The 27,116-nt window shown below is 46.8% G+C and overlaps 1 protein-coding gene across 1 annotated transcript in view; it reads left to right on the top strand.

The window, feature by feature from the left end:
• Zfhx3 (zinc finger homeobox 3) overlaps positions 1–15,637 on the top strand; it is a 167,549-nt gene extending 151,912 nt beyond the window's left edge. The window contains 3 exon segments of the mRNA XM_052729394.1: positions 623–2,775; positions 2,777–6,074; positions 9,769–15,637. Of these exon segments, the coding sequence (XP_052585354.1) occupies positions 623–2,775; positions 2,777–6,074; positions 9,769–11,450 (7,133 nt within the window). The 3' untranslated portion in view covers positions 11,451–15,637.
• Positions 15,638–27,116: the final 11,479 nt, after the last annotated feature.

The following is a 27,116-nucleotide window of genomic DNA, read 5'->3' as shown; positions in this document are numbered from 1 at the left end:
AAAACCGCCAGGCAGTGGTGGCACCTGCCTTTAATCCCAGCACTCGGGAGACAGAGGCAGGTGGATCTCTGTGAGTTCGAGGCCAGCCTGGGCTACAGAGTGAGTTCCAGGACAGGCACCAAAACTACACAGAGAAACCCTGTCTCGAAAAACAAAACAAACAAACAAGAAAGAAACCCAAAACCATGTAACTTCCTCACAGCTTAGGATAGCACTAGTGCAGGTGTCCTTTACAACAGATCTAATGTGCCAATTTTTTATAACCAAGAAAAGTGAACATAAAAGGCACCATTAAGATCAGTAACCTTCAAACTACCCTGTGGGGAACTGACGCGTCTGAGTTAATTAAATACTATTTAGAAGACTGTTATGTCTGTGATATGACACAGGCATGTTATGAATTGGACTTGTTTACATCCTTCTATTCACCTCGGTTAGTACGCACCTTGTTTACTGCGCATGCGTTCTAGGGTCGGGCCCTGTGGAAAGACGCTGGCGCTGGTTCAGGTGTTTCCTGGATTCGTAAAGCCTGGCTAGATGACTAGATGAATGGCTCTTCTGAGTGCCACCCTGGGAACAAAGCCTTCTTTATCTTTGGGCTCGATGTGTTTGTTTCTTACAGAAACTTCAGAGGATCTGGGAAAGAACATCTTGCCGTCTGCAAGCGCAGAGCCCAGTGGAGATCTGAAACCCTCTTCTGCTGACCCCAGCGGCATGAGAGAAGACTCGGGCTTCCTCTGCTGGAAGAAGGGGTGCAACCAGGTCTTCAAGACCTCCGCCGCCCTGCAGACCCATTTCAACGAGGTGCACGCCAAGAGGCCTCAGCTGCCCGTGTCGGATCGCCACGTGTACAAGTACCGCTGCAACCAGTGCAGCCTGGCCTTCAAGACCATCGAGAAGCTGCAGCTCCACTCGCAGTACCACGTGATCAGGGCTGCCACCATGTGCTGTCTCTGCCAGCGCAGCTTCCGGACTTTCCAGGCTCTGAAGAAACACCTTGAGACAAGTCACCTGGAGTTGAGTGAGGCTGACATCCAGCAGCTTTATGGAGGGCTCCTAGCCAACGGGGACCTCCTGGCGATGGGCGACCCCGCCCTGGCTGAAGACCACACCATCATTGTTGAAGAAGATAAGGAGGAAGAGAGTGACCTGGAGGATAAGCAGAGCCCCGCAGGCAGCGACTCGGGGTCAGTACAGGAAGATTCGGGTTCGGAGCCCAAGAGAGCTCTGCCCTTCAGGAAAGGCCCCAACTTTACCATGGAGAAGTTTCTAGATCCTTCCCGCCCTTACAAGTGTACCGTCTGTAAGGAGTCTTTCACTCAAAAGAACATCCTGCTGGTGCACTACAATTCTGTCTCCCACCTGCACAAGTTAAAGAGAGCCCTGCAAGAATCGGCAACTGGCCAGCCAGAGCCCACCAGCAGCCCGGACAACAAACCATTCAAGTGTAACACCTGCAATGTGGCGTACAGCCAGAGTTCCACGCTGGAGATCCACATGAGGTCCGTGCTGCACCAGACCAAGGCCCGAGCAGCCAAGCTGGAAGCGGCCAGTGGCGGCAGCACCGGGCCTGGGAACAGCGGCGGGGTGTCCCTCAGCTCCTCTGCTCCAAGTCCCGGGAGCACCAGTGGGGCCAACGCCTTCACCACCACCAACCCGAGCAGTGCGGGCATGGCTCCAAGCTCCAGCTTGCTGAGCCAGGTGCCCACTGAGAGTGTGGGGATGCCGCCTCTGGGGAATCCCATCAGTGCCAACATCACTTCCCCTTCAGAGCCCAAGGAGGCCAACCGGAAGAAGCTAGCAGATATGATTGCTTCCAGGCAGCAGCAGCAGCAGCAACAGCAGCAGCAGCAGCAGCAGCAGCAGCAAGCACAGACGCTGGCCCAGGCCCAGGCTCAAGTTCAGGCCCACTTGCAGCAGGAGTTGCAGCAGCAGGCTGCCCTGATCCAGTCTCAGCTTTTTAACCCCACTCTCCTTCCCCACTTTCCCATGACCACAGAGACCTTGCTCCAGCTGCAACAGCAGCAGCATCTACTCTTCCCTTTTTATATCCCCAGCGCAGAGTTCCAGCTCAATCCTGAGGTGAGCTTGCCTGTGACCAGCGGGGCTCTGACGCTGACAGGGTCAGGCCCTGGCCTGTTGGAAGACCTGAAGGCTCAGGTCCAGATCCCACAGCAGAGCCACCAACAGATTCTGCAGCAACAGCAGCAGCAGCAGCAGAGTCAACTCTCTCTCTCCCAGAGTCATTCAGCCCTCCTTCAGCCAAGCCAGCACCCCGACAAGAAAACCAAACTGGCCCTCAAAGAAAAGGAAAAAGAAAGCCAGCGAGAGAGGGAGGGGCCGGAGGGGGGAGAGGGTACCACAGGACCAAAGGAATCACTGCCAGATGCCTTGAAGGCCAAAGAGAAGAAAGAGTTGGCACCAGGGGGTGGTTCCGAGGCTTCTATGCTTCCTCCCCGCATTGCTTCGGATGCCAGAGGGAATGCTACCAAGGCCTTGCTGGAGAACTTTGGCTTCGAGCTGGTCATCCAGTACAACGAGAACAAGCAGAAGGTCCAGAAGAAGAGCGGAAGAACGGAGCAGGGCGAGAGCCCAGACAAGCTCGAGTGTGACTCCTGTGGCAAGCTCTTCTCCAACATCTTGATTCTGAAGAGCCACCAAGAGCATGTGCACCAGAACTATTTCCCCTTCAAACAGCTCGAGAGGTTTGCCAAGCAATACAGAGAGCACTACGATAAACTGTACCCGCTGAGGCCCCAGACCCCAGAGCCGCCACCCCCCGCCACCCCCGCCTCCTCCACCCCCACTTCCTGCGGCACCCCCCCAGCCAGCTTCCACGCCAGCCATCCCTGCGTCTGCTCCACCCATCACGTCGCCTACCATCGCCCCGGCCCAGCCCTCCGTGCCTCTCACCCAGCTCTCCATGCCCATGGAGCTGCCCATCTTCTCACCACTGATGATGCAGACCATGCCGCTGCAGACTCTGCCAGCTCAGCTGCCCCCTCAGCTTGGCCCTGTGGAGCCTTTGCCTGCCGATCTGGCCCAGCTGTACCAGCACCAGCTCAATCCAACCCTGCTCCAGCAGCAGAACAAGAGGCCTCGCACCAGGATCACCGATGACCAGCTCCGAGTGCTCCGGCAGTATTTTGACATTAACAACTCGCCCAGCGAGGAGCAGATCAAAGAGATGGCGGACAAGTCCGGCTTGCCCCAGAAAGTGATCAAGCACTGGTTCAGAAACACCCTCTTCAAGGAGCGGCAGCGTAACAAGGACTCCCCGTACAACTTCAGCAACCCTCCCATCACCAGTCTGGAGGAGCTCAAGATCGACTCGCGGCCCCCTTCGCCAGAACCCCAGAAGCAGGAGTACTGGGGCAGCAAGAGATCCTCAAGAACGAGGTTTACCGACTACCAGCTCCGAGTCCTTCAGGACTTCTTCGACGCCAATGCTTACCCAAAGGACGATGAATTTGAGCAGCTTTCTAATTTATTGAACCTTCCAACCCGTGTCATAGTGGTGTGGTTTCAAAACGCCCGACAAAAGGCCAGGAAAAATTATGAGAATCAGGGAGAGGGCAAGGATGGAGAGCGGCGTGAGCTTACAAATGATAGATACATTCGAACAAGCAACTTGAATTACCAGTGCAAAAAATGTAGCCTCGTGTTCCAGCGCATCTTTGATCTCATCAAACACCAGAAGAAGCTGTGTTACAAGGATGAGGATGAAGAGGGGCAGGATGACAGCCAAAATGAGGACTCCATGGATGCCATGGAGATCCTCACCCCCACCAGCTCCTCTTGCAGCACCCCTATGCCCTCACAGGCTTACAGCACCCCTGCACCATCCGCCAGTACCGCTGCTCCCTCTGCGTTCTTGCAGCTCACCGCAGAGACGGACGAACTGGCCACCTTCGGTTCGAAAGCAGAGGCGAGCGATGAGAAGCCAAAGCAGGCCGAGCCTCCCAGTGCGCAGCCAAACCCAACCCAAGAGAAGCAAGGCCAGCCAAAGCCAGAGGTGCAGCCGCAAGAGCAGCCCGAGCAAAAGACAAATGCTCCCCAGCCCAAGCTGCCGCAGCTGGCCGCCCCCTCCCTGCCGCAGCCTCCGCCACAAGCACCTCCTCCGCAGTGCCCCCTCCCCCAGTCAAGCCCCAGCCCTTCTCAGCTCTCCCATCTGCCCCTCAAGCCCCTCCACACATCCACTCCTCAACAGCTGGCAAACCTACCTCCTCAGCTCATCCCCTACCAGTGTGACCAGTGCAAGCTGGCGTTCCCGTCCTTTGAGCACTGGCAGGAGCATCAGCAGCTTCACTTTCTGAGCGCACAGAACCAGTTCATCCACCCCCAGTTTCTGGACCGGTCGTTGGATATGCCTTTCATGCTGTTTGATCCCAGCAACCCGCTCCTGGCCAGCCAGCTGCTCTCCGGGGCCATACCTCAGATCCCTGCCAGCTCAGCCACTTCTCCTTCCACGCCGACCTCCACCATGAACACCCTCAAGAGGAAGCTGGAGGAGAAGGCCAGCGCCAGCCCCGGGGAAAACGACAGTGGGACAGGAGAAGAGCCTCAGCGAGACAAGCGTTTGAGGACGACCATTACGCCAGAACAGCTAGAAATTCTCTACCAGAAGTACCTGCTGGACTCCAACCCGACCCGGAAGATGCTGGATCACATCGCGCATGAGGTGGGCTTGAAGAAGCGCGTGGTACAGGTGTGGTTTCAGAACACCCGAGCTCGGGAAAGGAAAGGCCAGTTCCGGGCTGTTGGCCCAGCACAGGCCCACAGGAGATGCCCTTTTTGCAGAGCACTCTTCAAGGCCAAGACTGCCCTCGAGGCTCATATCCGGTCTCGGCACTGGCATGAAGCCAAGAGAGCTGGCTACAACCTGACTCTGTCTGCCATGCTCTTAGACTGTGATGGGGGACTCCAGATGAAGGGGGACATTTTTGACGGGACTAGCTTTTCCCACCTACCCCCGAGCAGCAGTGACGGTCAGGGTGTGCCGCTCTCGCCTGTGAGTAAAACCATGGAGTTATCCCCTAGAACTCTTCTCAGTCCTTCCTCCATCAAGGTGGAAGGGATTGAAGACTTTGAAAGCCCCTCCATGTCCTCGGTTAACCTGAACTTTGACCAAACCAAGCTGGACAACGATGACTGTTCCTCCGTCAACACCGCCATCACAGACACCACCACGGGGGACGAGGGCAATGCCGACAACGACAGCGCGTCGGGAATAGCAACCGAAACCAAATCTTCCGCACCTAACGAGGGGCTGACCAAAGCAGCCATGATGGCAATGTCTGAATACGACGACCGCTTGTCGTCTGGTCTGGTCAGCCCAGCCCCCAGCTTCTATAGCAAGGAGTATGACAATGAAGGTACAGTGGACTATAGTGAAACCTCAAGCCTGGCAGACCCTTGCTCCCCAAGTCCCGGGGCCAGCGGCTCTGCGGGTAAATCTGGTGACAGCGGGGATCGACCTGGGCAGAAACGTTTTCGCACTCAGATGACCAATCTGCAACTGAAGGTCCTCAAGTCATGCTTTAATGACTACAGGACACCCACTATGCTAGAGTGCGAGGTCCTGGGCAATGATATTGGACTGCCAAAGAGAGTTGTTCAGGTCTGGTTCCAGAATGCCCGGGCAAAAGAGAAGAAGTCCAAGTTAAGCATGGCCAAGCATTTTGGTATAAACCAAACGAGTTATGAGGGACCCAAAACAGAGTGCACTTTGTGTGGCATCAAGTACAGCGCGAGGCTGTCTGTACGTGACCATATCTTCTCCCAACAGCATATCTCCAAAGTTAAGGACACCATTGGAAGCCAGCTGGACAAGGAGAAAGAATATTTTGACCCAGCCACTGTACGCCAGTTGATGGCTCAGCAAGAGCTGGACCGGATTAAAAAGGCTAATGAGGTCCTTGGACTGGCAGCTCAGCAGCAGGGGATGTTTGACAACGCCCCGCTCCAGGCTCTCAACCTCCCTACCACGTATCCAGCGCTCCAGGGCATTCCTCCTGTGTTGCTCCCCGGCCTCAACAGCCCCTCTCTGCCAGGCTTTACTCCATCCAACACAGGTGGGTCCTGCCTGCTGCAGGTGACGGTTGTCGGAGTCGAGTAGATGCTCAGTTTTGTGATGTGGTGACCAAACGCTCTGAGTGGTGGGCAGGTAGGAAGCTTGCCTCTTTAGTCTCCCCAAAACAACAGGATTGCAGTTCCCATCCAGCCATGCCTCCTCAGTGCCAGTGGGGACTTGGATTCCTTGGACTCTCCTGTGCTGGGATGCAAGTGCCACTTGAGAGTGTCTCCTCTGACATCACTCTCAGGGTGTCCATTACTAAGAAACATTGGGCATACTAATTTCCAACGATCTCACTCACGTAATTGTTATAAATAGGAAACAACGGAATTGCCTAGCTAAGACCGTATTGGACCCTGTAGCATCTGGCTAGAGAGAGTTGAAATCAACCCTCTGTCCTTAAGCATGCAGTCCCGCCCAGCTTTCGAGAGCAGGAAGCTGCCCTTCGGTGCTGGGTGCTTCCTCCACGGTTCTCTTCTATTCAGAACAGTGACTAGTTTCTACAGAGGCCGTCGTGTTAGAGTTCACTGACCAGGAATCTTGTACTGGGTAATGCAGTTCTTAGTTTGGACATGAAAACATTTAATCTTTCAGACAAACGGCGAATGTGCACTCTAGGGATCCTCAGCCATTCTTTCCTTCTCCCTCCCTCTTGCTTGTCTGGACCCTCTTAGATGGAGACTCCTGCAGTTCTTCCAACAGACATTCCTTTCTCATTTCTCCTCATCTGTCTTCACCCATCTTCTTGTCCTTCTTAAATTGGACCTTCCTCTCCAGCATCCTGTGAGGATTAGGCACATGCTAGCTAGTCCCTTCTCCAAAGGTCTATGCACGCACACTAGACCCTCCTGAGGCCGCCTTGTCTTTCCGAAGCTTGACGCTTCAGGTGCTTCCTAGAGCAGTCCTAGTTAAAGTAACATAATGGTGGTGGTGGTGTTTAACAGAACATAAGCTACTGCATTCCTGCTCTCGGTTTCTTACCAAAGGGAACAAGAAAAGAAAGCATTAAGACAAAGGCTTTTGCGTAAATATATTGCACAGACTGATGCTGAAGCCAGGAGACCAATCATGGCAAGTGGTCGGACATTCGGATGATCCTTGCAGCCTAGGGCATTGCCAGGAGAGTAAGCTATCCCAGCCTATAAGGATGTGAGAACAGGAGAATCGGGCCCAGCAAGAGGGCTCGTTGGGTGAAAAAAGCACAGCCCATGAAAACCTGATGACTTGGTTTTGATCCCCAGAACCCACAAAAAATGCTGATACATTGGCACACATCTGTAACCCCAAGATTCCAGATGAGAAGTGGAGACAGGAGTCACCTAGAAGCATATGGACTAGCTAACCTGGACACAGCTGGGCAGGCATAAGAGAGACCCTGCCTCAACAGCGCAAACGGCGGAAACCGATTCCCAGAAGATGTCCCTTGGCCTTCACATACCCACGATAGCACATAAACACCGCCCCCCACACACACACAGATGATAAGAATTTTTAAAGTAGACTTAGAATGTCTTACAGATGAGAAATCTGAGGCCCAGAGAGGTCAAGACCATTCAGCAAGCTCGGGTAGGAGCCAGAACTCCCACCCATGCCTCTGGGCTCTTCCAGTCAGTCAGTGGGTATATGTGCTGCTCAGGTTCTGACCACTTAAGAGTGGACTGGAGCTACAAAGCTGTGCTCTTCATCCTCAGGGCAGCCAGGTGTTCCCCGGCGACCAGCCCCTCAACCACTGCCGCTTGTAGAAGCAGTGGACCTGGAACGGGAGGGAAGGAACTTGGGTCTGTCGAGCAGTTACTGTATGCCCGGCCCGGCGCTAAGCTCTTTGCACGTGCCCATTCATGGAGTGCCTGCAGTCTTCTACTATAGAAGGCCGAGGTTCTAAGGAATCTACTAGGGAACCAAAGGTCACACATCTGATGTGTGTCAGCCGTGATCCACACAAGGTCAGTCCAACTCCACAGTAACTGAGTTTTCGGGGGATGAAGTACCTTGCCCAGTTCTGATCTTACAGATCAGAAAGCCAGCATTTTGGCAGCAGTGTGCAAGTGCAGAGCTTGGTAAATAGCAGGGGTTCAGTAAGTGTTCCTTAAAGTCGGAATCTCTGGGTAGTCCGTCAGTTGAACACACACACGAGTCCTTCTGACCTGAACCTTTCTCTTGAAAGCGTGAAGCATGGCCGTGGGCAAATCCACAGACATTCCCATTGGCACTGGTCCCAGACCTCAACCCTGGAACAGGCCCACTGTCCACCGGCACACAGAAAGCCATGCCCTAAGCTTTATAATCCCCGCTCAGCCAACAAGCCCTCGGTCCCTGGTGTTCATTGAGGAAACTGGATGAGCTGCCCTCAGCGGCTGTACTGAGGGAAGCATTGGTTCTCCTGGAATTGGCAACGCGAAGCAACCTTGCTCTTCGCTTCTGTAGCTTGGAGGTTTTGATACACTGTATCATTCAAGTTGAAAATGAACATAGTCTTCATCCAACTCTGGGCTTCAGAGTGTTTTATTGTTGGTTCTTGTTTTTTTCCCTCCTCATGAAGACAGTGTCGTGTTAGGCAACCTCTACCTCAGCTATCTGGGAGAAGGTAGTCTTGGTCAAATGCTGAGGAACGGTGACGTGTCCTGTGATACACTGTCTAGTTTTTCAGCTGTGGTAAAGGCGGAGGTGTTCCGAGGTCTGTGTTCTCCAACACCTGCCTTTTCTTAGCATTGTACATTGTCCATTGAACTCTGTCCCTTCCCAGCACATGCCTTCTTATCATCGCCGAAGCTTGGTGTACCATCTGTGGCGATACTCTGTTCCATCACTCTGGGACCCAGTCTTTATGCAAGGGACAGTTGTGAAGCCCATAGGCCCTGGGGTGGGTTTTTTGTATGTAGTGATGGATTAGGGTTGAGCAAGATCAGAGACACATAGGACTGTACTTTGTATGGTCCCAGCATTACAGACCATGATCACCAGTAAGAAAAAAACAAGAGTAATGGGCAGGATAGGGTGTGATACCTTGGGAACTGAAGGTGTCACCCCAGTGTCTGCAACCCTACCCTGCTGTGTACTATTTACACAGAGGCAGGAGGAGATGATGTGTCTTACTCCACAGACATACTGCTACCGATCAGCTGAACCAAGGCGCTAGAGCGATTTTCCCTGAAGGAGTTGATTTCTTTCTTCCCAGGCTCTTCGTCTACCTTCTCATCCATCTTCTCTCTGCCCTCCTAAAGCATCCACTCAGCTGCAGTGGTGCAGGATGATGGGGACACAAGCAGAAACAGTTGTTTGTTAATGTGGCTTGGGGCCCTGCTAGGATTTCTGCTTTGGCTTTCTGTCTGTGGCACTTGATGACGGCTTTTGGTTTACATGAGTCCCAGTTGCTAGAAGCTAGTTTGGGGGCCGCCAGGCTAGTTTGTACAAATGGACAAAATGAATGGGATCTGGAAGTACATGGCAAGGGAAAGGTGAGCTAGTGAGTGTTGCTAGTGGGAATGGAGAAGTATGGAAGCGGACCCAGGTCTGTGTCTTGATTAAAATCCTTGGGCCACCTAACCCTAAACATGGCAGGGTACACCTGTTGAGAGGACCCTTCGGGTTTAAACATCTGTGACTGTGCCAGAGGTACAGGTGCAGCCCCTTGAATTTCTGACTCCCCACCCCTAGCCTACTGATGGTGATTTTTCTGTCTCCATTCTCTTTAGCTTTAACGTCTCCTAAACCGAACTTGATGGGTCTGCCCAGCACAACAGTTCCTTCCCCTGGCCTCCCCACATCTGGATTACCAAATAAACCGTCCTCAGCCTCGCTGAGCTCCCCAACCCCAGCACAAGCCACCATGGCAATGGCCCCTCAGCAACCACCACAACCCCAGCAGCCGCAGCCACAGGGGCAGCAGCCTCCTCCGCCGCCAGCAGCCCAGCCGATACCCACGCCACAGCTCCCCCTGCAACAGCCACGCAAAGACAAGGACGGTGAGAAAGGAAAGGAGAAGGAAAAGGCACATAAAGGGAAAGGGGAGCCCCTACCTGTCCCCAAGAAGGAGAAAGGAGAGGCCCCTACAGCGGCTACAGCTACCATCTCAGCCCCACTGCCCGCCATGGAGTACGCGGTGGACCCTGCTCAGCTGCAGGCCCTGCAGGCGGCCTTGACTTCAGACCCCACAGCATTGCTCACGAGCCAGTTCCTTCCTTACTTCGTACCAGGCTTTTCTCCTTACTATGCCCCCCAGATCCCTGGCGCCCTGCAGAGCGGGTACCTGCAGCCTATGTATGGCATGGAAGGCCTGTTCCCCTACAGCCCTGCCCTGTCGCAGGCCCTCATGGGGCTGTCTCCAGGTTCACTACTGCAGCAGTACCAGCAATACCAGCAGAGTCTGCAGGAGGCAATTCAGCAGCAGCAACAGCAGCAGCAGCGGCAACTACAGCAGCAGCAGCAACAACAACAACAACAACAAAAAGTGCAGCAGCAGCAGCAGCAGCAGCCCAAAGCAAGCCAAACCCCAGTCCCCCAGGGGGCTGCTTCCCCAGACAAAGACCCTGCCAAAGAATCCCCCAAACCAGAAGAGCAGAAAAACGTCCCCCGTGAGGTGTCCCCCCTCCTGCCGAAACCCCCCGAAGAGCCAGAAGCAGAAAGCAAAAGTGCGGACTCCCTCTGTGACCCCTTCATTGTTCCAAAGGTGCAGTACAAGTTGGTCTGCCGCAAGTGCCAGGCGGGCTTCGGCGACGAGGAGGCGGCCAGAAGCCACCTGAAGTCCCTCTGCTTCTTCGGCCAGTCTGTGGTGAACCTGCAAGAGATGGTGCTTCATGTCCCCACCGGCAGCGGTGGCGGAGGCGGCGGCGGCGGCGGCGGCGGCTCATACCACTGCCTGGCGTGCGAGAGCGCGCTCTGCGGGGAGGAAGCGCTGAGTCAGCATCTCGAGTCGGCCTTGCACAAACACAGAACAATCACGAGAGCAGCAAGAAACGCCAAAGAGCACCCTAGTTTATTACCTCACTCTGCCTGCTTCCCCGATCCTAGCACCGCATCTACCTCGCAGTCTGCCGCTCACTCAAACGACAGCCCCCCTCCCCCGTCGGCCGCCCCGTCCTCGTCCGCTTCCCCCCACGCCTCCAGGAAGTCTTGGCCGCCAGTGGGCTCCCGGGCTTCAGCCGCGAAGCCCCCTTCTTTTCCTCCTCTCTCCTCATCTTCAACGGTTACCTCAAGTTCATGCAGCACCTCAGGGGTTCAGCCCTCGATGCCAACAGACGACTATTCGGAGGAGTCTGACACGGATCTCAGCCAAAAGTCCGACGGACCGGCGAGCCCGGTGGAGGGTCCCAAAGACCCCAGCTGCCCCAAGGACAGTGGTCTGACCAGTGTAGGAACGGACACCTTCAGATTGTAAGCTTTGAAGATGAACAATTACAAATGAATTTAAATAAAAAAAATTAATAACAAACCAATTTCAAAAATAGACTAACTGCAATTCCAAAGCTTCTAACCAAAAAAACAAAAAAACAAAAAACAAAAAAAAGGAAAAAAAAAAAAGAAAAAGCGTGGGTTGTTTTCCCATATACCTATCTATGCCGGTGATTTTACATCCTTGTTTGTTTTTGTTTTTTTTTTTTAATATTAAAAAAGGAAAACACAAACCCTAACCCCGTTACATTGTGTCCTTTTAAAGGTACTATTGGTCTGGGAAACTGAAGTCCGCAGGGCCTGCCTATTGTCGTTGGAGCTTAAACCCCTTGTATATTTGCCCCTTTTGAGAACTGCCCCACCTTGATAGCACAGAGGAGCCCGGCATGCACTGTATGGGAAAGCACTCCACCTTGTTACAGTTTTAAATTTCTTGCTATCTTAGCATTCAGATACCAATGGCTTGCTAAAAGAAAAAAAAAAAAAAAAAGAAATGTAATGTCTTTTTATTCTCAGGTCAATCGCTCACACTTTGTTCTGTTTTCAGAATCATTGTTTTATATGTTTTTTTCCCTTTGTTCCAGAAAAGATTTTTCGTTTTGTTTTGTTTTGTTAATTTAAAAATGGGCAGAAAGTATTCAAGAAAAACAATGTGAACTGCTTTAGCTTTCTGGGGATTTTCAAGAATGGCTTTTCTGCTGAAGCCACTTTCAAGGGGAAAAGCTAAGCACTCCCACCTTCAGAAAAAAAAAAAGAAAAAAAAGAACAAACCCACACACAAAGAGTGTTGAGGACTTGTAGCTAAAAAAAAAATGAGTTTTAAAAACTGACTTTCTGTATTTATGGTAGGTATGACCATTCTTGGTGTTGAGTAGATCGCTGCATTGGAGACGAGCTGAAGCAGTGTGTAGACTTAAACCCTTTGTGCATTTAGCTTTTGTGTGGTCCAGCGACAGCTCCGCATTTGATGTCCTGTTCATCCCTAGTGGATAGATTGCAATCTGTTGCTTCACCTGAGCTTCTCGACCCTTTGTTGTCTCTTCCCCCCAACTCCACCCTCTCATCTCCCACTTAAAGCGGCTGCCTTCGCTTCTTGGAGGGTGGCTGCAGGATTATTTTATAAACCTAAAGAAAGAATTTCAGAGGATTCTAGGGATCATCAGGGTCCTCACAGATTATTTTTGGTTGGGGAGTTGAGACTTTCGAAAGGCATTTAATTCTAGTTACTAGCCCTGAGCATTAATCTTTTTATTTACCCTTCCTTGGCCTTTTCTTTGTGCTCTTCCTCCTCCTTTCTCTCTCCTTGATCTGTGGACACTTCAAATATTCTTTTCTTGAACTAAAACATTCATTTCAGTTTGTGTAATTGGGGCTGTGTGCTTTTCTTTCTAAGAAGTTTTTGGCTAGAGATTTGGTTTTGGTTTTTGTGTTTGTGTCTTTTCTTTCCTCTCTCAGAAAAAGAAATTTCATGCTTTAAAAAAATCCAAAGACACACCCTTTCACTGCTGATGCAGAAAAAGGGGAAAGGGTTCTTGTTACTTGAGAATTTGTTTCTGATTTAAACAAACAAGACTTAGTTTAATAAAAGAAAGAAAGAAAAACACAAAAGAGTTCCAGGTCGTTGTGTGCTTCTTCTGCAAGCAGAGAGGCAGCTGTTAATGACAATTCCAGATACCAAAAGACACATTTTTTTTACTTCAAAGTTTTGTCCTTGTGTTAGGCAGTCTGAGCGGCGGGTGATCCAGAGTGCAGCCAACGAAGAACAGATAGCAATGTACAGAGAGCAAAAAAGAAAACACATGCATCAGGCACTTGTGTTTCTGTTAATATCCATATTCCTGTAACACAACACGATGCAACGGAAACCCATTTTCATCTTAAAACGGTCTAAACTTTGAAAGGAAAACTGTGCTGCTAAAACCTAAGTTTTGAAGACAAATAGATGCTTTGCTGTTTCAGTTTCATAGCCAAACACCAACAGACAGAATCTCCCTGGCCCCCAGAGTGTGAAGTCCTTCTCCCTCACTCTCTTCCTTATGTTTCAAAGGGAACTTTGAAGACTGTGAATCCAGGTTCCGTTGGCCACCTTCCGGGCTTCTTCCCCAGGGCTGAAGCCACTCATCGACCTTGCAAAAGACTGGAGCATTCCAAGATTTGAAATCTTTGATTTTTCTTTTTTCTTTCTCCCCCCACCCCACCCCAACTTTCTTTTTTAGCCGGGACTATTTTTATGAATTTGTTTTTAGTTAAAGAAAGAGTAGATCCTGAACTGTTGTACATATTTCTAACTAGGCTGATGCACAGTGCAAATTCCTTTTTAATTTTTTAAAAGTAGAAATACTAAAAGAATACCATCTTAACTGTTCCTATCAGTATCCAGTTGTAGCGTAAGGTGTCAAAAGCAAGTACGCAAAAACACTTACTGTTTTAAATAGCTCTTTCCTTCTAACAAGAGTTCTTGTATTTCTCCCTGTGTTTTGAGATGAACACTTTTAAATTTTAAAGTTGTACAGTTTTTGTTCTCCATTGTTTTATCTTGTTTGTAACTCTATGAAATATATATATATATTTTTACCATTTAACTGTTGTATGTTACTGTGTCTGTATCGATAGAAAAATGTTTGGTTTTGGTTCTCTGTGTGATACCAATTAACAATTTTAACACTAGCTTTACCTGCCATTCTGCTAGGTCTTCTCGAAAACTGTTTTTTTAAAATGATATTGCTTGGTAATAGTGCAATTTCTATCCTCCCCACGCCCAACCTCAAGCTCCTTTGTAACTCTGCCAGCCCTTCCCCGGGTGGTTCTGTTGGTTCTAGTTGGAGCTACTATCATCTGCCCTCTCCCCTCCGTGAGGCAGAGTGACCGTCAGTGTTTCACTGTGCCATGCCTCAACCTGTGGGTGTGTTTGGCAACAACAAGGTGATTGGGTAGAATGGCTAAGCATGCTTCTACCCACCAGTGTTCCTGAAAGGAGATCTGTACTGAACGCTTTCCTCTACAGTCGCACCACCCATACGTATGTCCATCAAGGAAGAAATTCTCAGCCCTAACCCAGAAATAGCAAAGCAGTCAGTGATGGTGAAAATCAGAAGGCAGACAAGAGCTGGTCATGGATGTGTGGACTAGCAGCCACAGTGGCTGTAATCTGTAGCATGACAAAGCATCAATTCACTACAGTGCTCAGCTGTTTAGATGCTGTCACTCGGGGAGTTTACTCCTGTCTGCTGTTGGAGCGGGTAGCTGAGTAGACTATCGCAACTCACTTTTAAAGTTAGTTCCTAAACTCTATTGGCACTTGGGTTTTGTTTTGTTTTTTGGTTGTTGGCAGGAATCCCCACCCCACCCCCCCTTCATTTCCTTCGTGATGTGGCTTGGTGTTAGACACTGTTTGGCATACAGCACCAGGTTACCTGTCAGAATCGAAGCTATCTCATCCATCCTTCCTCTGGCCCTCCTGTAAGCTTAAGAAGGAACGAACGAACACACACACACACACACACACCATCTAGGAAGTTGGGTTTTTTTGTTTGTTTGTTTGTTTTATTAATGAAAAGCTATTTAAAAAGATGAATGTGGCCAAAGTTTTACACAATTGAAAAGAAAGTAAGACGGGCGGCACATGTGGAAACCTGAGTTATCAGGCATGGCAGGAAGTTGCAGGAGAGAGGCAGTGACCCAAGCCAGTGCACTTGATGTTCATGGACATATATTTTTTTTAAATAATAAATTAAATTAAAACATTTTAAATAGAAGCATAAAATGGAGTTGGTTGTTTGTTGGCGCTGAGATACTGCCCACTGTGAAACAAAGCTTTGACTAGTTTTTTTTTGTTTTGTTTGTTTACTTTCTTCGGGGGGGAGGGGGGGCAAGTTTGGGTAGGAAAGAAAGCAGAAATGAACGTGACCCTGAGGTAAAGAGGTATATGAACAGCCTTTGCAATGTACAAAAAAACAACAACAAAAAAACCACAAAAAAACAAACAAAAAAAAACAAAAACAAAAAAAAATAGAGCAAGTGAAACCAAAAATGATGTTCTTGGTGTTTTTCTATAATGTAGTCTTGTTAGCTTTTTTGTTACTGTAACGATGCTGATCTCGGACTGTACCAAAATACATGGAGACTAACAGAACCACAAGGAACTCAAACTGAAAAGAAATTTGTCACAAAAACTTTGTTGTCATAGTTAAGTTGATTGTAGATGGTAATTGAATATACTCCTTTGAAAATATTTCATCAAGTATGTTTCCTGCTCATTGTGATACATTAAAAAAATATGAGCAAAAGTTCTTGTCTGTTACCAGATTTGTGTGCGTGTACGGGAGCATACGTGAAAGAGATGCCCACGGCTGGGGAGGTGTAAATGTCATGAATGTCTTAAGGCTCTGTGTGCCAAGTGTACTCATCCCAAGGTGCCTGGGAAGGTACACAAACCACAATTACTCTTTGGTGTCTTTGTACTGGTGTGTGTTTGGGCCAGAAGACTAGCTTATTGGACTGCCCTGAGTAAGCCTGATGCCTTGGAGAGCTCCTGACCCAGACAGCCCCAGTAGTTAACTCATTTTTCAATTCCAACATTCCTATGAAAATCTCAGATACCCAGAATAACCTCAAGCAATGAGAGGGGTAGGTTCACCTTGTACGAAGTGGGAATTGGATCTAGTGTTCACGGCAGAAGGAAGGAAGTGGTAAACAGAATTAAGTGGCTGACAGTTTCCTTGTCCTAGCAAAGAGCTTCTCTCAGCTTCGGGTAAGAGGATCCGAGGCAGCAATACACAAGTGCTGCAGCCTTGGTAATTCCTCCATGCAAGGGAGCTAGTCATGGCAGAAGCTCCTCGTGGAAACCTTCATTTTACAGTGGAATGCTTAAAATTCGTTAATGAGGAGCAAATCTGTGATTGGGCCCTCACATCTCTAACTTATTAGGCACGGCTACTAAATAATTTAGAGAAGTCTAGCAGCTGGACTTGGGTGCCACTGCAAGCTGGTTATGCCCTTGCAAGGACTATGGTATCAGCCGTTGGCCAACAGGAACCTTGTCTTCCAAGGTGTTAAGCTAAGGAACCCCTTCTGTTGGCCCAGACAGCTACTGTCAAGCAAGTCTTCCCCACCCCTCTTGGTTGATGCAGTGGTCCTCCCGAGGAAACAGTGACCTGATTAACTCAAAATCTCAGTCTGCAGGTGTCACAAGCATTACTTGGACTCAGAGAAGAAAGTTTGCTTCTATGGCCAGTGCTCCAAGTTCGATGCCAAACAAGTACTGCCACTGTCCCTAATGAAATCCAGCTATTTCCCCAAGCATGAGACTTTTCTTTCCGGTGTTGCTGGAAAAAGCAGATGGCTCCACAGCTGTCACTCATCTCTCTTCCCAATGAAAACATGCAATACGATAAGAGTTGCTAAGAGTCAAGGCCATCTCTGCCTTTCCATGCTACAGCTGGGAGATCACATTGAGTTGTTTTCAATGGAATCTATTTTGCATAGGCTACAAACTCTTTCACAGGTAAAATTTTACCCGGAGAACTGGGTTAGAGACCAGAAGCATGTGTTTCTCTCTCTCTCTCTCTCTCTCTCTCTCTCTCTCTCTCTCTCTCTCTCTCTCTCTCTCTCTCTCTCTCCCCACCCCCAAGGCAGTAAGGCTTCAGGATCAATCTCAAGTGGATATTAAATTTCCTTGGAACTAATAGCCTCCCCACACCCACAGAAAATGAGAAATGGCAATACCTTCAAATGGGTAAATGTTCTAATCTGCTTGAAAGAAATGTGGTTCCTAGCCCCCACTGTAAACTAGTGACTTTCTCACTTTGAGCAAGTTTAGAATTTGCTGAGGGATGAGGAGTTGGTGCCTGCTGCTTTGCAGTCATAATTCTAGCAAGACAGCCTCAGCTCAGCCTCCACATTGTTGTTGGGCTAACCAGACAAAACTTGCACAGAAACTAGTTGTCTCCAGGCTGTGAAAGTGGAGGCCAAGCCCTGCTGTTCTCTACTTCATTGCTAAGGCTGGGTATTGTTTATATGTAAAGATTTTCTTTCAGTTCTTTAGCACCATGTTTGGTTGGATTTCTGAGATTGGGTGGGGGTGGGTCTCACTATGTAGCTCTGGCTGTCCTGGAACTCACTACATAGACCAGGCTGGCCTTGAACTCATAGAGATCTGCTTGCTTCTGCCTCCCAAGTGCTCGGATGGAAGCAGCATATTTTAAAGATGTTTTACCAGTTAGGTTGGTTTCCTCTGAATCTTCTAGAGTTTTGAGTTATGGGCAATAAAAGTAATGTGAGGTTAGCTCTCTCTTATGGCTCCTTAACCTGACTCTTGAGTCCCATATTAATCTGAGGACGAAAGCTTTCAGATGAGCCACGTCACTCTTGGGTCAAGTTTCTTGGGCCTGAGAAGCACTAGGAGGAGCAGCAAGTGAGAGGCCTGCTTTGGTGGCCTTCCCCAGGCTCTCTGCAGCTCGGTGCTGTAGGACACTCAGCCTTGCCAGACTCTCCCTCTCGGTCAACCGCTCTTTTATACTGCACGGCTCTTTCTCTATTGCCTTCTTATTTGTGTGGCATTGAAAAACACTCGGCAAAATCACAACTTTTGGGTTTTTGTATCTAGGGATTAAACCCAGGGCCTCGAACATCAACAGGCAAGCACTCTACACCAGACTACATAGCCATCCTCAAATTACATACTTCCTTGCTTATTCCTCAAATGACCTGTAAGTGGGTGACATTTGTCTCAAGAATCTAGGGCAGGTAAGGAGTGAGGGCCAACTAGCTGTGTGTTTAACCTTTGGTGTGCCCTTTTGCCATTGCACAATTCCTGAGCCACTAGAGAAGGGTGGGTAGAGTGAGTTCAAGTTACAGGCTTTGTTAAATTCTGGCTCCACCAGATTGACCTTAATTGAGTTGCTGAGCCCTACCGTAAAATAGGGATGAAAATACCTGCTTCTGACAATACATTCTCTATGTTCAACATGGGTTTGCTTCAACGGTTGAGCCTATCAACCCTCCTCCATTTCTTTCTGTGGTCCACATGGGACTGCAGTTTTATTTTCTTCTCAGGTCTGGGGATAGCAAGTGAATATTAGGTCCCATCAAGTCTGCTCTCTGTGTAGTTCTGATTTCTTGCCTGCCTGTACATAGGTACACCTATATTAGATGGTGTTTAGACCTTCTAGCAGGTTTCTGTTCATGAGTTCATCAACAGCAGCTTTTAGATTTCACTATTTTCCTGACCAACCTCTAGTGATGAACCTGGTCATGAAGAAAGCATGTAGAGGTATATTTGCTTCATGATGCCTCGAAGGGTTGAACAGTTTAGTAACTGATTAAAGAACAGAGGCAAATGAGGACATCACTTGCCTGTTGCCTATTTTGAAGTGGGTCTGATGTACAAGTCTAGAGCTCTAGAATCTGAAATGAGGCTTCAAGAATGAGTAGGCTATCGATGAAACAAACGTGAAGGGGATAAACAAAGGGGTATACAAGATCTCATGCCCTCTAGACACAGGGAGAAGGTGCCTATGATCCTAGCGAGCTGCAAAATAACCATGGCAGATGCATGGGAAAGAGGGCATGGAAGAAAGGTTTGAGTATGGTTATAGGTTAGCCTTTGCATCTCAGTGCTGGAGGATTTAGGAACACGTGCTCCTATCAGGTAATCGTATCTGACAGAGACAATGAGGGACTTGGCATGAGGCTGCTGGTACTGCTATCAGATAGATGGCTAGAAAGGGTATTCAGAGTGGCTGCTGGTGGTTTTCCTTTTCTCTAAGGATAACAATCCTTGTATGTAGCCAGGATATAGGATCCTTCATGCAGTGTCTCTTTCAAGCTCTAAGCTTGAAAGTGCGTAGCTACGAACACATAATTTGTGTTCAGCCTAGTTTTGCTTTCTTTCATCACTTAAGACTGCCACTCTTACATGGCCTTTCAATAGCTGATTGGATGTCATCTGTACTTGGTGTGTAGCGTTTACTTTGTAGACTTGTCCCACTTATCACTAGTTTCGTCACATCTTGGTTTCAGTATGATGCACCTTCATATAGTTTTGGTCATGGTTTGTTGACCTCTTAGATCTGTAGAATTTGGCTTTTTATCAAAGTTGGCAGAATTTTATCAATTTTTTTTTCCTCCCCCAGCCCCACCCCAGGGACTCACAATCATTTCAGAATCAGTGCACCAAGGTTAACTCATGGCTTACTGATAGTCTAGGTTTCCCATCTGTTTTGCTGGTTTTGTGTTTTTGTTTATTCTTTGCTGTGTGCTTTATTTTCAACAGTTTATGATTATATGTCTTTAATCTGGAATTAATTCTAACCAGCATAATTTTTTTTTCATCTCAGACACTAAATTCTTCATTTCTGGAAGATTAATTTGGATTTCATTTAACCTTTGAAGGTGAATATACCAAAACCAATATTAAGATCTGTTTTCCCCAGGCTTGATTGTTCTTGTATACAATTTTGGCTGAGGCAGGAAGATCAATGTAAATTTGAGGACAGACTAGACTAGTGTATGAGACCCTACCTCTAAAAAAAAAGTTTACAAAAACAAAAAGTACCTGCTTTCCTGTTACCCTCTGCTAAGTTATCTGTATACATTCTGGTTTGATTGATTACTCTTATTAATTATGAGCTGTTTTCCTGACTCTTTGCATGCTCACTAATCTTCGGTAGATGCCAGACATTGTGTATTTTCATTTGTTGGGAATTGGGTAGTCTGTGTTCCTATAAACTTACTTAAGCTTCTTCTGAGATGCACTGTGCTCCTTGGCTCCCTTTGGTTAAGTTCTGCAGAGGAGGACCAGTGAGTGTACCATTAGTCTGTTCCCCACTAAAGAATACTTCTTCTGAGAACTATTCCTACCTTGAAACCATCAGCTACTGTAACCTCTTATCCTCAAACTTTTAGCTTCTTAGGTCCCCCAAACAAAGCACACAACAAAGAATAACAAACAACCCCCCCCCCAGCTAAACAGATGGAAAAAACTAGAATATCAGTAGGCTGTGAGTTAACCTCAGTGCACTAACTCTTTTATGGACCGCCAATAGTTTTTCTGTGATGCCTGTTTGTATCCTGAGACTTTCAGCTGCTTAAGTCTCCAAGATCCTCTTATCTTCTCAATGGAGAGGTCTGTCTACTGGGCTTCACTTAGGTCTCTCACGACATGAAGACTCACTCCCAAGACAATAGAGTGTCGTCATCAGAAGGCTCACTGCTTCTGTCTTTCAGGGGTCATGTCCTTTCTCATGTGATACCCATGGCTCTGAAACACCATTTTTTCATATATTTTCTTGTGCGACTTGCGTTTTTTTCAGAGCATCTTTATTATTCTATCTCATCTGGAGGCAGAAGTCAAATGTATATGTTAAGAGCTCTATGGACGGACCTCTCAAAGTGCTGCCAATATTTGAGAAGTTCTAATGAGCATAGGGGCCTGCTCTCAGCAGACTTCTGTGGGTATAGCGAGGTCTAATTGACCTTGTAAGAATGCAACTAATTCTTCTGGGTGCTTACAATGATCAGAAGTGGGAAAAAATAGTTAAATGAATTAATGATTCCAGTCTCCTTTCTGCCTTGCCGCAATGCCACATAGAATGGGGAAGGAAGCCATTTCTTAGGTCTAGAAGTTTTGTGGAAGGCTGAGGAACAACAGTTGGAGCTCTTCCCCCTCAACTACAAGAGTTTTCTCTATTCATAAAGCCATTCAAGCTTTTTCATCGAAATGATTTCATTTCAATGTCTGTCTTCACAAAGATGATTTTTTTCAGACTAACCTCAACTTAATAAAATCCATTGATTTTAAAATGTGGCTGTTGGAGGTAAATTTACTGCACTAATAATGAAGGGGAATAGCAAAGCAGGCCTAGAAACATTAGTCATGTTTGCTAAACCTAAATTACAGCTTTTAATTGTCTTTATTTTAGTAAAATCTTAGTTCCTACCTACGCTGGGCAAGAACAGATGAATCTGAAAATGGGGATACTGTAAAACAGCCTACTAATACTAGTGCGAGTTGAAGCAGCCCCTGTGAGATGGCTAAACACAGGAGCTGCCTCACATGTTCCAACAGCAGAGCCAGGAAGCTGGAGAGCCAGGTAAGGGTTCTGTAGGGAAAGTGGTGTAAAGGTGGGGAAAAAATGGAACGGAAGTTACCTTTTTAGGACAAAACTCCATATGAAGACATTTCAGGCACAATAATTCAAAACTGATCAAGACAGGAATAATAAGGGACCAAAGAAAGAGACAGAAAGATATGTTATCTCAGATAAAACCGAGAGAGGAGAGAACAAATCAGGAAATCTCAGTGGATAAGACTTATTTTTTAGAACTTTATGCAAGCAACATGAAGCCAATGGGATCTCTAGAGGCATGGAATTTAGAAAATTTTCCAACTCATCCATTTTTCTTAAAAGTTTAGGGGTGCTATTTTCATAAGAGAAGTATTCACAGGAATGGACTGTGGTAAATTCTACTGAAAAATATAGTTGAAAATTAAAATTTCAGGCTGGTGAGATGGCTCAGTCAGTGGCTAAGGTGCTTGTTGCCAAACTGGACTACCTGAGTTCAATCCCTGGAACACACTGTGGGAGGAGAGAACCAACTTTTAAAACTTGTCCTCTGGCTCCATTTGTGCACATGGCACACACACACAACCACACACAAAAATGAATAGATAAATGTTAAACTCTAAAGAGCAGACTACTACTGCCGATGAGTGAACACTCAAAAGGTGGATGAATGCTTGATAGCCTAATAGTTCAAAATGAGCCAAAAGGGGAAAAAAACTTTAAAGAAATGTAAGAGAACAGCACTAGAAAAATCTGCAAAATAATGTTCTTGAGTCTGCTAAGAGTTGAAATTAGATAGCTGTATTTTTAAAAAAGAACAAGTCTTTCAAAGGAGAAAGGATGTGGAGTGTCTCCCTTTTGGGGGAGCAAAGGAGAAAGAGATTGCTCTCCCTTCTGGGGGGGCGGGGGCAAAGGAGAAAGAGATCACTCCCACAGAAGTCTGTAAGAGGATATAAACAGAGGTTGTGGAGACGGCTCAGGCGTTAAAGTGTGTGCAGAATCTGACCGTCAGAGTCCACGGGAGAAAAGCCAGGCTTGGCGGCATACCCTTATAATATTACTCAACACTCAGGCACTAGAAACAGGCGTGTCCTCAGAGCTTCCTGGCCAGTCACCCTAGTCTGGATGATAAGCTTTAGGCCAGTGAGAGACCCTGGCTTAACACAATGAATGGACATGCTTTTCTCTCTTAAAAAAATATACATGACCAGTTGCTCCTGGTCCATTTGTGGAAAAGATAATAAATCCTTCAATATTACCTTAGCATGTTTGGCAAAAATCAACTCTCATGTTCTTATGATCCCTGTATCCGCCCAAGCTGACATGGTACTGGCTTATTACCAGAATATTCTAGTAAGTCCTGATTACTGTAAGTCCTCTAACTCTATTCTTTTTCAAAATCATCAGCCCCTCCCATTTGATGCATAATATTTAATATCACATCAACTAAAAGCTCAATAAACTAGTTCTAAAGGATGTACTGAAACAAAATGATTAAGAACAATCACAGTGCTCTCAAAGAAGAAACAAGGCAGAGTCCAATTTTCTGCAAGATTTGCTGTGGAGGTCTGATAAAATCCTGTGAATAAGTGCATACATGGACAAGAGAACAAAGAGATGGATTAGACAGCCCCCAGTCAGTCCCACACAGAAATGTATACTTAATTTATGACAAACGTTTCCATTCAAAGCAGCAGGGGGGAATGGTCATTTCATTAAAATGTACTGGAAAATTTGAGCATCCATGTGTTTGAAAAGATATAAAACAGGACTCTTATATACCATTGGTTTCAGGTGGTTCATAAACCTAAGATATCTTCCATCAAAATAATAGTCTTTAGAAGGTAATATAGAAAAACCTCTTAATGACTCTGAGGCAATATATTTTTCAAAAATCTTTCATGAGAAAGGAAACAGTTGGTAATGTGGACTATACTAAGACTGCCCATGTGTACAAAGACAGTATAGGTTCTTGAGCTCAAACACACAAATGCAAAGATTTGAAGCTAGGGCCCATATATAAGAGAGCATGCCGTGTTTGTGTCTTTTGAATGCAGGTTACTTTGCTTACTGTAATTTTTCCTCGTTCATGTAGTTACTTTCAGATTTTATTTTTCTTCACAGCTGGATGAAATTCCAGGTATATCTACCATATTTTCATTGTCCTTTCATCAGCTCATGGGCATCCAGCCTGAGCTTACTTCTTGGTTACTGTGAATAGAGCAGCAACGAACATGGTTGAGCAAGTCTGTCTGTAATAGGATTTGGAGGACGTTGAGAAGATGTCCAGGGTGGTCTAGCTGGGCCAAGTGCTAGTTCTGTTTCCAGGTTTCGAGGAGCCTCTACAGTGACTTCCATAAGGGTCACACCAGTGTACGCTCTCACTACTGGTGAATGTCGGATGGGTTCTTTCTCCATATCCTTACCAATACTGTTGTCATTGGATTTCTTGATAGTAGCCATTCTGACTGGGGTGAAATGTAAGGAATTTTAAAGTAGTTTTAATTCAAATTTCTTTAATGGTTAAAGATGTGAATATTTTTTAAAGTGTTTATTAGCCATCAGCGTCTCTTTTGAGAATTCTCTGTTCTGATCACTGGCCCATTTGTTTTTAAGTTCTTTGTGTCTTCTGAATATTAATCTCAGTCAGAGATACAGACGGCAAAGATTTTTTCTACTCTGTGGGCTTCCTCTTCAGTTGACTGATGGTTCCCTTTCCTGTGCAGAAGCTTTTTAGCTTCATAAAAGTCCATTTCAGTCATATTTCCTTCACTATCAAAGTAGCTGTTCAAGAAGTCTGTGCCAATTAGTTCAAGTGTACTCTGAACCTTTTCCTTTATCAGTTTCAGTATCCAGGCTGTAGAAGTAAAGAAACTAGAGAAGGACTATTTGGTGGGATGTCTTGAGGGAGGGAGATAGCAGACCCCAGGTAATAGAAAACAGCATTTTGAGGATGCAATGTTTAAGCAAGGACAGGTGTGGAGGAATTGGGGTAAGAATGGGGAGGGAGGAAAAGTTAACCCAAACTAAGACTATATGAGAAAACAACTTGGAAATTTACTACTTTGTAATCCAATTAAAAATGTAAGTTAAACAAGAGAGAGACAGAAACAGAAGGTCAGAACCCTGTGTGTCTGGATAATACTGCTTCTGAAAGCCAAGGGTATTAAACAAAACCCTAGTGCTGTATATTAGACACCTCCCACAAACCTGGAGACTCACTTCTGCTCCGTGACTTAAACTAACTCTATGGCAAATTCACTCGAGCACACCTTTAAAACCACAAGATGGCTGACACGGTGGTACAGCTTATGGAGCCTTAAGATTTCTCTTTTAAGGGGGTTGGGGATTTAGCTCAGTGGTAGAGTGCTTGCCTAGTAAGCATAAGGCCCAGGTTCGGCCCTCAGCTCTGGACAAAAAAAAAAGTTATTCTTGTTAATACTGTAAGTGAATTCCTCTAGAGTTTTTAAGCACTCACAACACCCTTCTGGATGGCTATTTATGGGAAGAAATGAGATAGAAAAATTTCCTATTTAGTTAGGTATTTAGTGATTTGGTAAAGTCTTACTAATGTTTGGATGCTGGAGCAACAGCTACCACCGACTCATCTGAGACTGCTCACTCCCTTCTGAAGGCCCATGGTGCACAGCGTCTGCTCCCATCACTGCCAGTTACTGCTGTGTTCCCCTGCTTCCTCCTCGGCTGGAATGACGACTACTCGTGTGCCCTCTAGCTTGCTGGCTTCTCTTCCTCTCTGTTCCCTTTCTCCCTCGTGCATGTGTTGGCAGATCCCACTACCAGTGACTGGCTACAAATGCTCTTCCTTACAATATACTGAGAAGAACAGACATCGTTTCCTCTTCTGGACTTTTCACGGTCAAAGTTCGAGTAGGTTCACCTATTTTATGTTTAGCTTGCTGAACTGCGCTCTGGGTACAATACACCATAGCATGGTGTGCTAAGTGAAAGATCAGATTTGAAGGAAAGGAAATATTTTCTGGAACCTTGCCTGATCTTTTTAAAGAATGATGTTAGATTTTTATTTAAATGTAAAGGTCCATTAGATATAAAGACGGGCTATATTTTAACATATTAGACATCATAGAAAATGTGATTTACTCGCAAGAATTTATAAATGATCTCCTAAAGCTTGTCACCTAAGTAAAGTCACTACATAGACTATTTAGATAGGTAAGCCCTCCAGATCAGAGTGTGCAGTGGGTTCCTCTTAGGTTTGGATTCAGTACTTTAGAGCCATATTCTTTTGACTGAATGCTAACAAGGGATGAACCACTGTGGGTTCTTTTTTGTTGTTGTTTTGTTTTTCAAAACAGGGTTTCTCTGTGTAGTTTTGGAGCCTTTCCTGGAACTCACTCTGTAGCCCAGGCTGGCCTCGAACTCACAGAGATTTGCCTGCCTCTGCCTCCCCTACTGTGCATTCTTGGCTGATGTAGTTGTGAATTACCTCAGTGGCTTTTCTCCCTTTAGAAGAACACAGTATTAACCCTGGCTCTAAAATGAGATGTGGCTGTCTGTAAAGCAGCATGTTCTTCAGGACTCCGGGACAGACAGTGGATGGTAAAAGGAGTATCATATGTAAGGAAGTCTGAGCTATCCAGGGCATCCCTCTGCATTACTGCGGTCCTCTCACGCAGTAGGAGGAATAATGCTGCTTTTTTAAAGGTCCACGGGGATACTAGGAAGTGGGATGCTCTGTATACATGAGACCTTTGTTAACAAGATCTCCTTTTCTTCAGATGAAAATCTTGAGTTCTTCCTGCACGTTGACCCTGCTGTAGCCTTCTAAGAGCTCATGGATAATGTCTTCCTCGGTTATTACTAGCAAAACGTTTTAAGAGATGCCAGATACAAGCAGAAAATGACTAGCCTTGACCATGGGTGCCCTTTAGTTACTTCAGTTTCTGCATTCCTGGACTTTTTGTAAGAGAAGAACTGCTTAGCACCTGCCTGTCTACAGCCACAAATGCTAACAAAGTCAGCAGAGGAGATACTTATGACAGTCTGGTTTTTAGGGACGGGAGTGATAACTCAGGAAAGTGCTTGTCTTGCCTTGCAAGCATGAGGATCTGAATTCAATCCCCAGAGCCCATGCTTTAAAAAAACAAAAACAAAAACAAAAAACAATGCCAGGCATGTGGTATGCATTTGTAATCCCAGTTCTGGGAGGAAGAGGTCAAAGCATTCCTGGGACTCATTGCCCAGGTAGCCTACTCTGTAAGCAGGTCATGGCAGGGGGTAAGGTAGACAGCACCCGAGGACACTGTCAGAGGCTGCTCTCTGTCCTACACATACACATACATGTGCACCCATGCACACATACACATGCATACATGTCAGTTTTCATATGTGGGTGGGTCTAAATTTCTCTGTGCTTTCGGTTTTAGGAAGTCTGAATTTTCGAAGGAGTAAAGTTTGAAATGAAGTTTACAGTTTACGTTTGAAGCTCCCAAAGGCATCGTTTAGCACACATGTCTGTTCTCTAGCTGGCTATCATATTCGGAATCTTCATAGACTGGCTCTGGATTTGGGCAACCTCACAACATCTAGATCCTTTGATACTCTGCCTG

This window comes from Peromyscus californicus, unplaced genomic scaffold (assembly GCF_007827085.1).
Source record: "Peromyscus californicus insignis strain IS unplaced genomic scaffold, ASM782708v3 Scaffold_8__1_contigs__length_139910024, whole genome shotgun sequence".
Lineage (NCBI taxonomy): Eukaryota > Metazoa > Chordata > Mammalia > Rodentia > Cricetidae > Peromyscus > Peromyscus californicus.
Note: the sequence above shows the minus strand (reverse complement) of the source record. Positions and strands in the feature narration are given on the sequence as shown.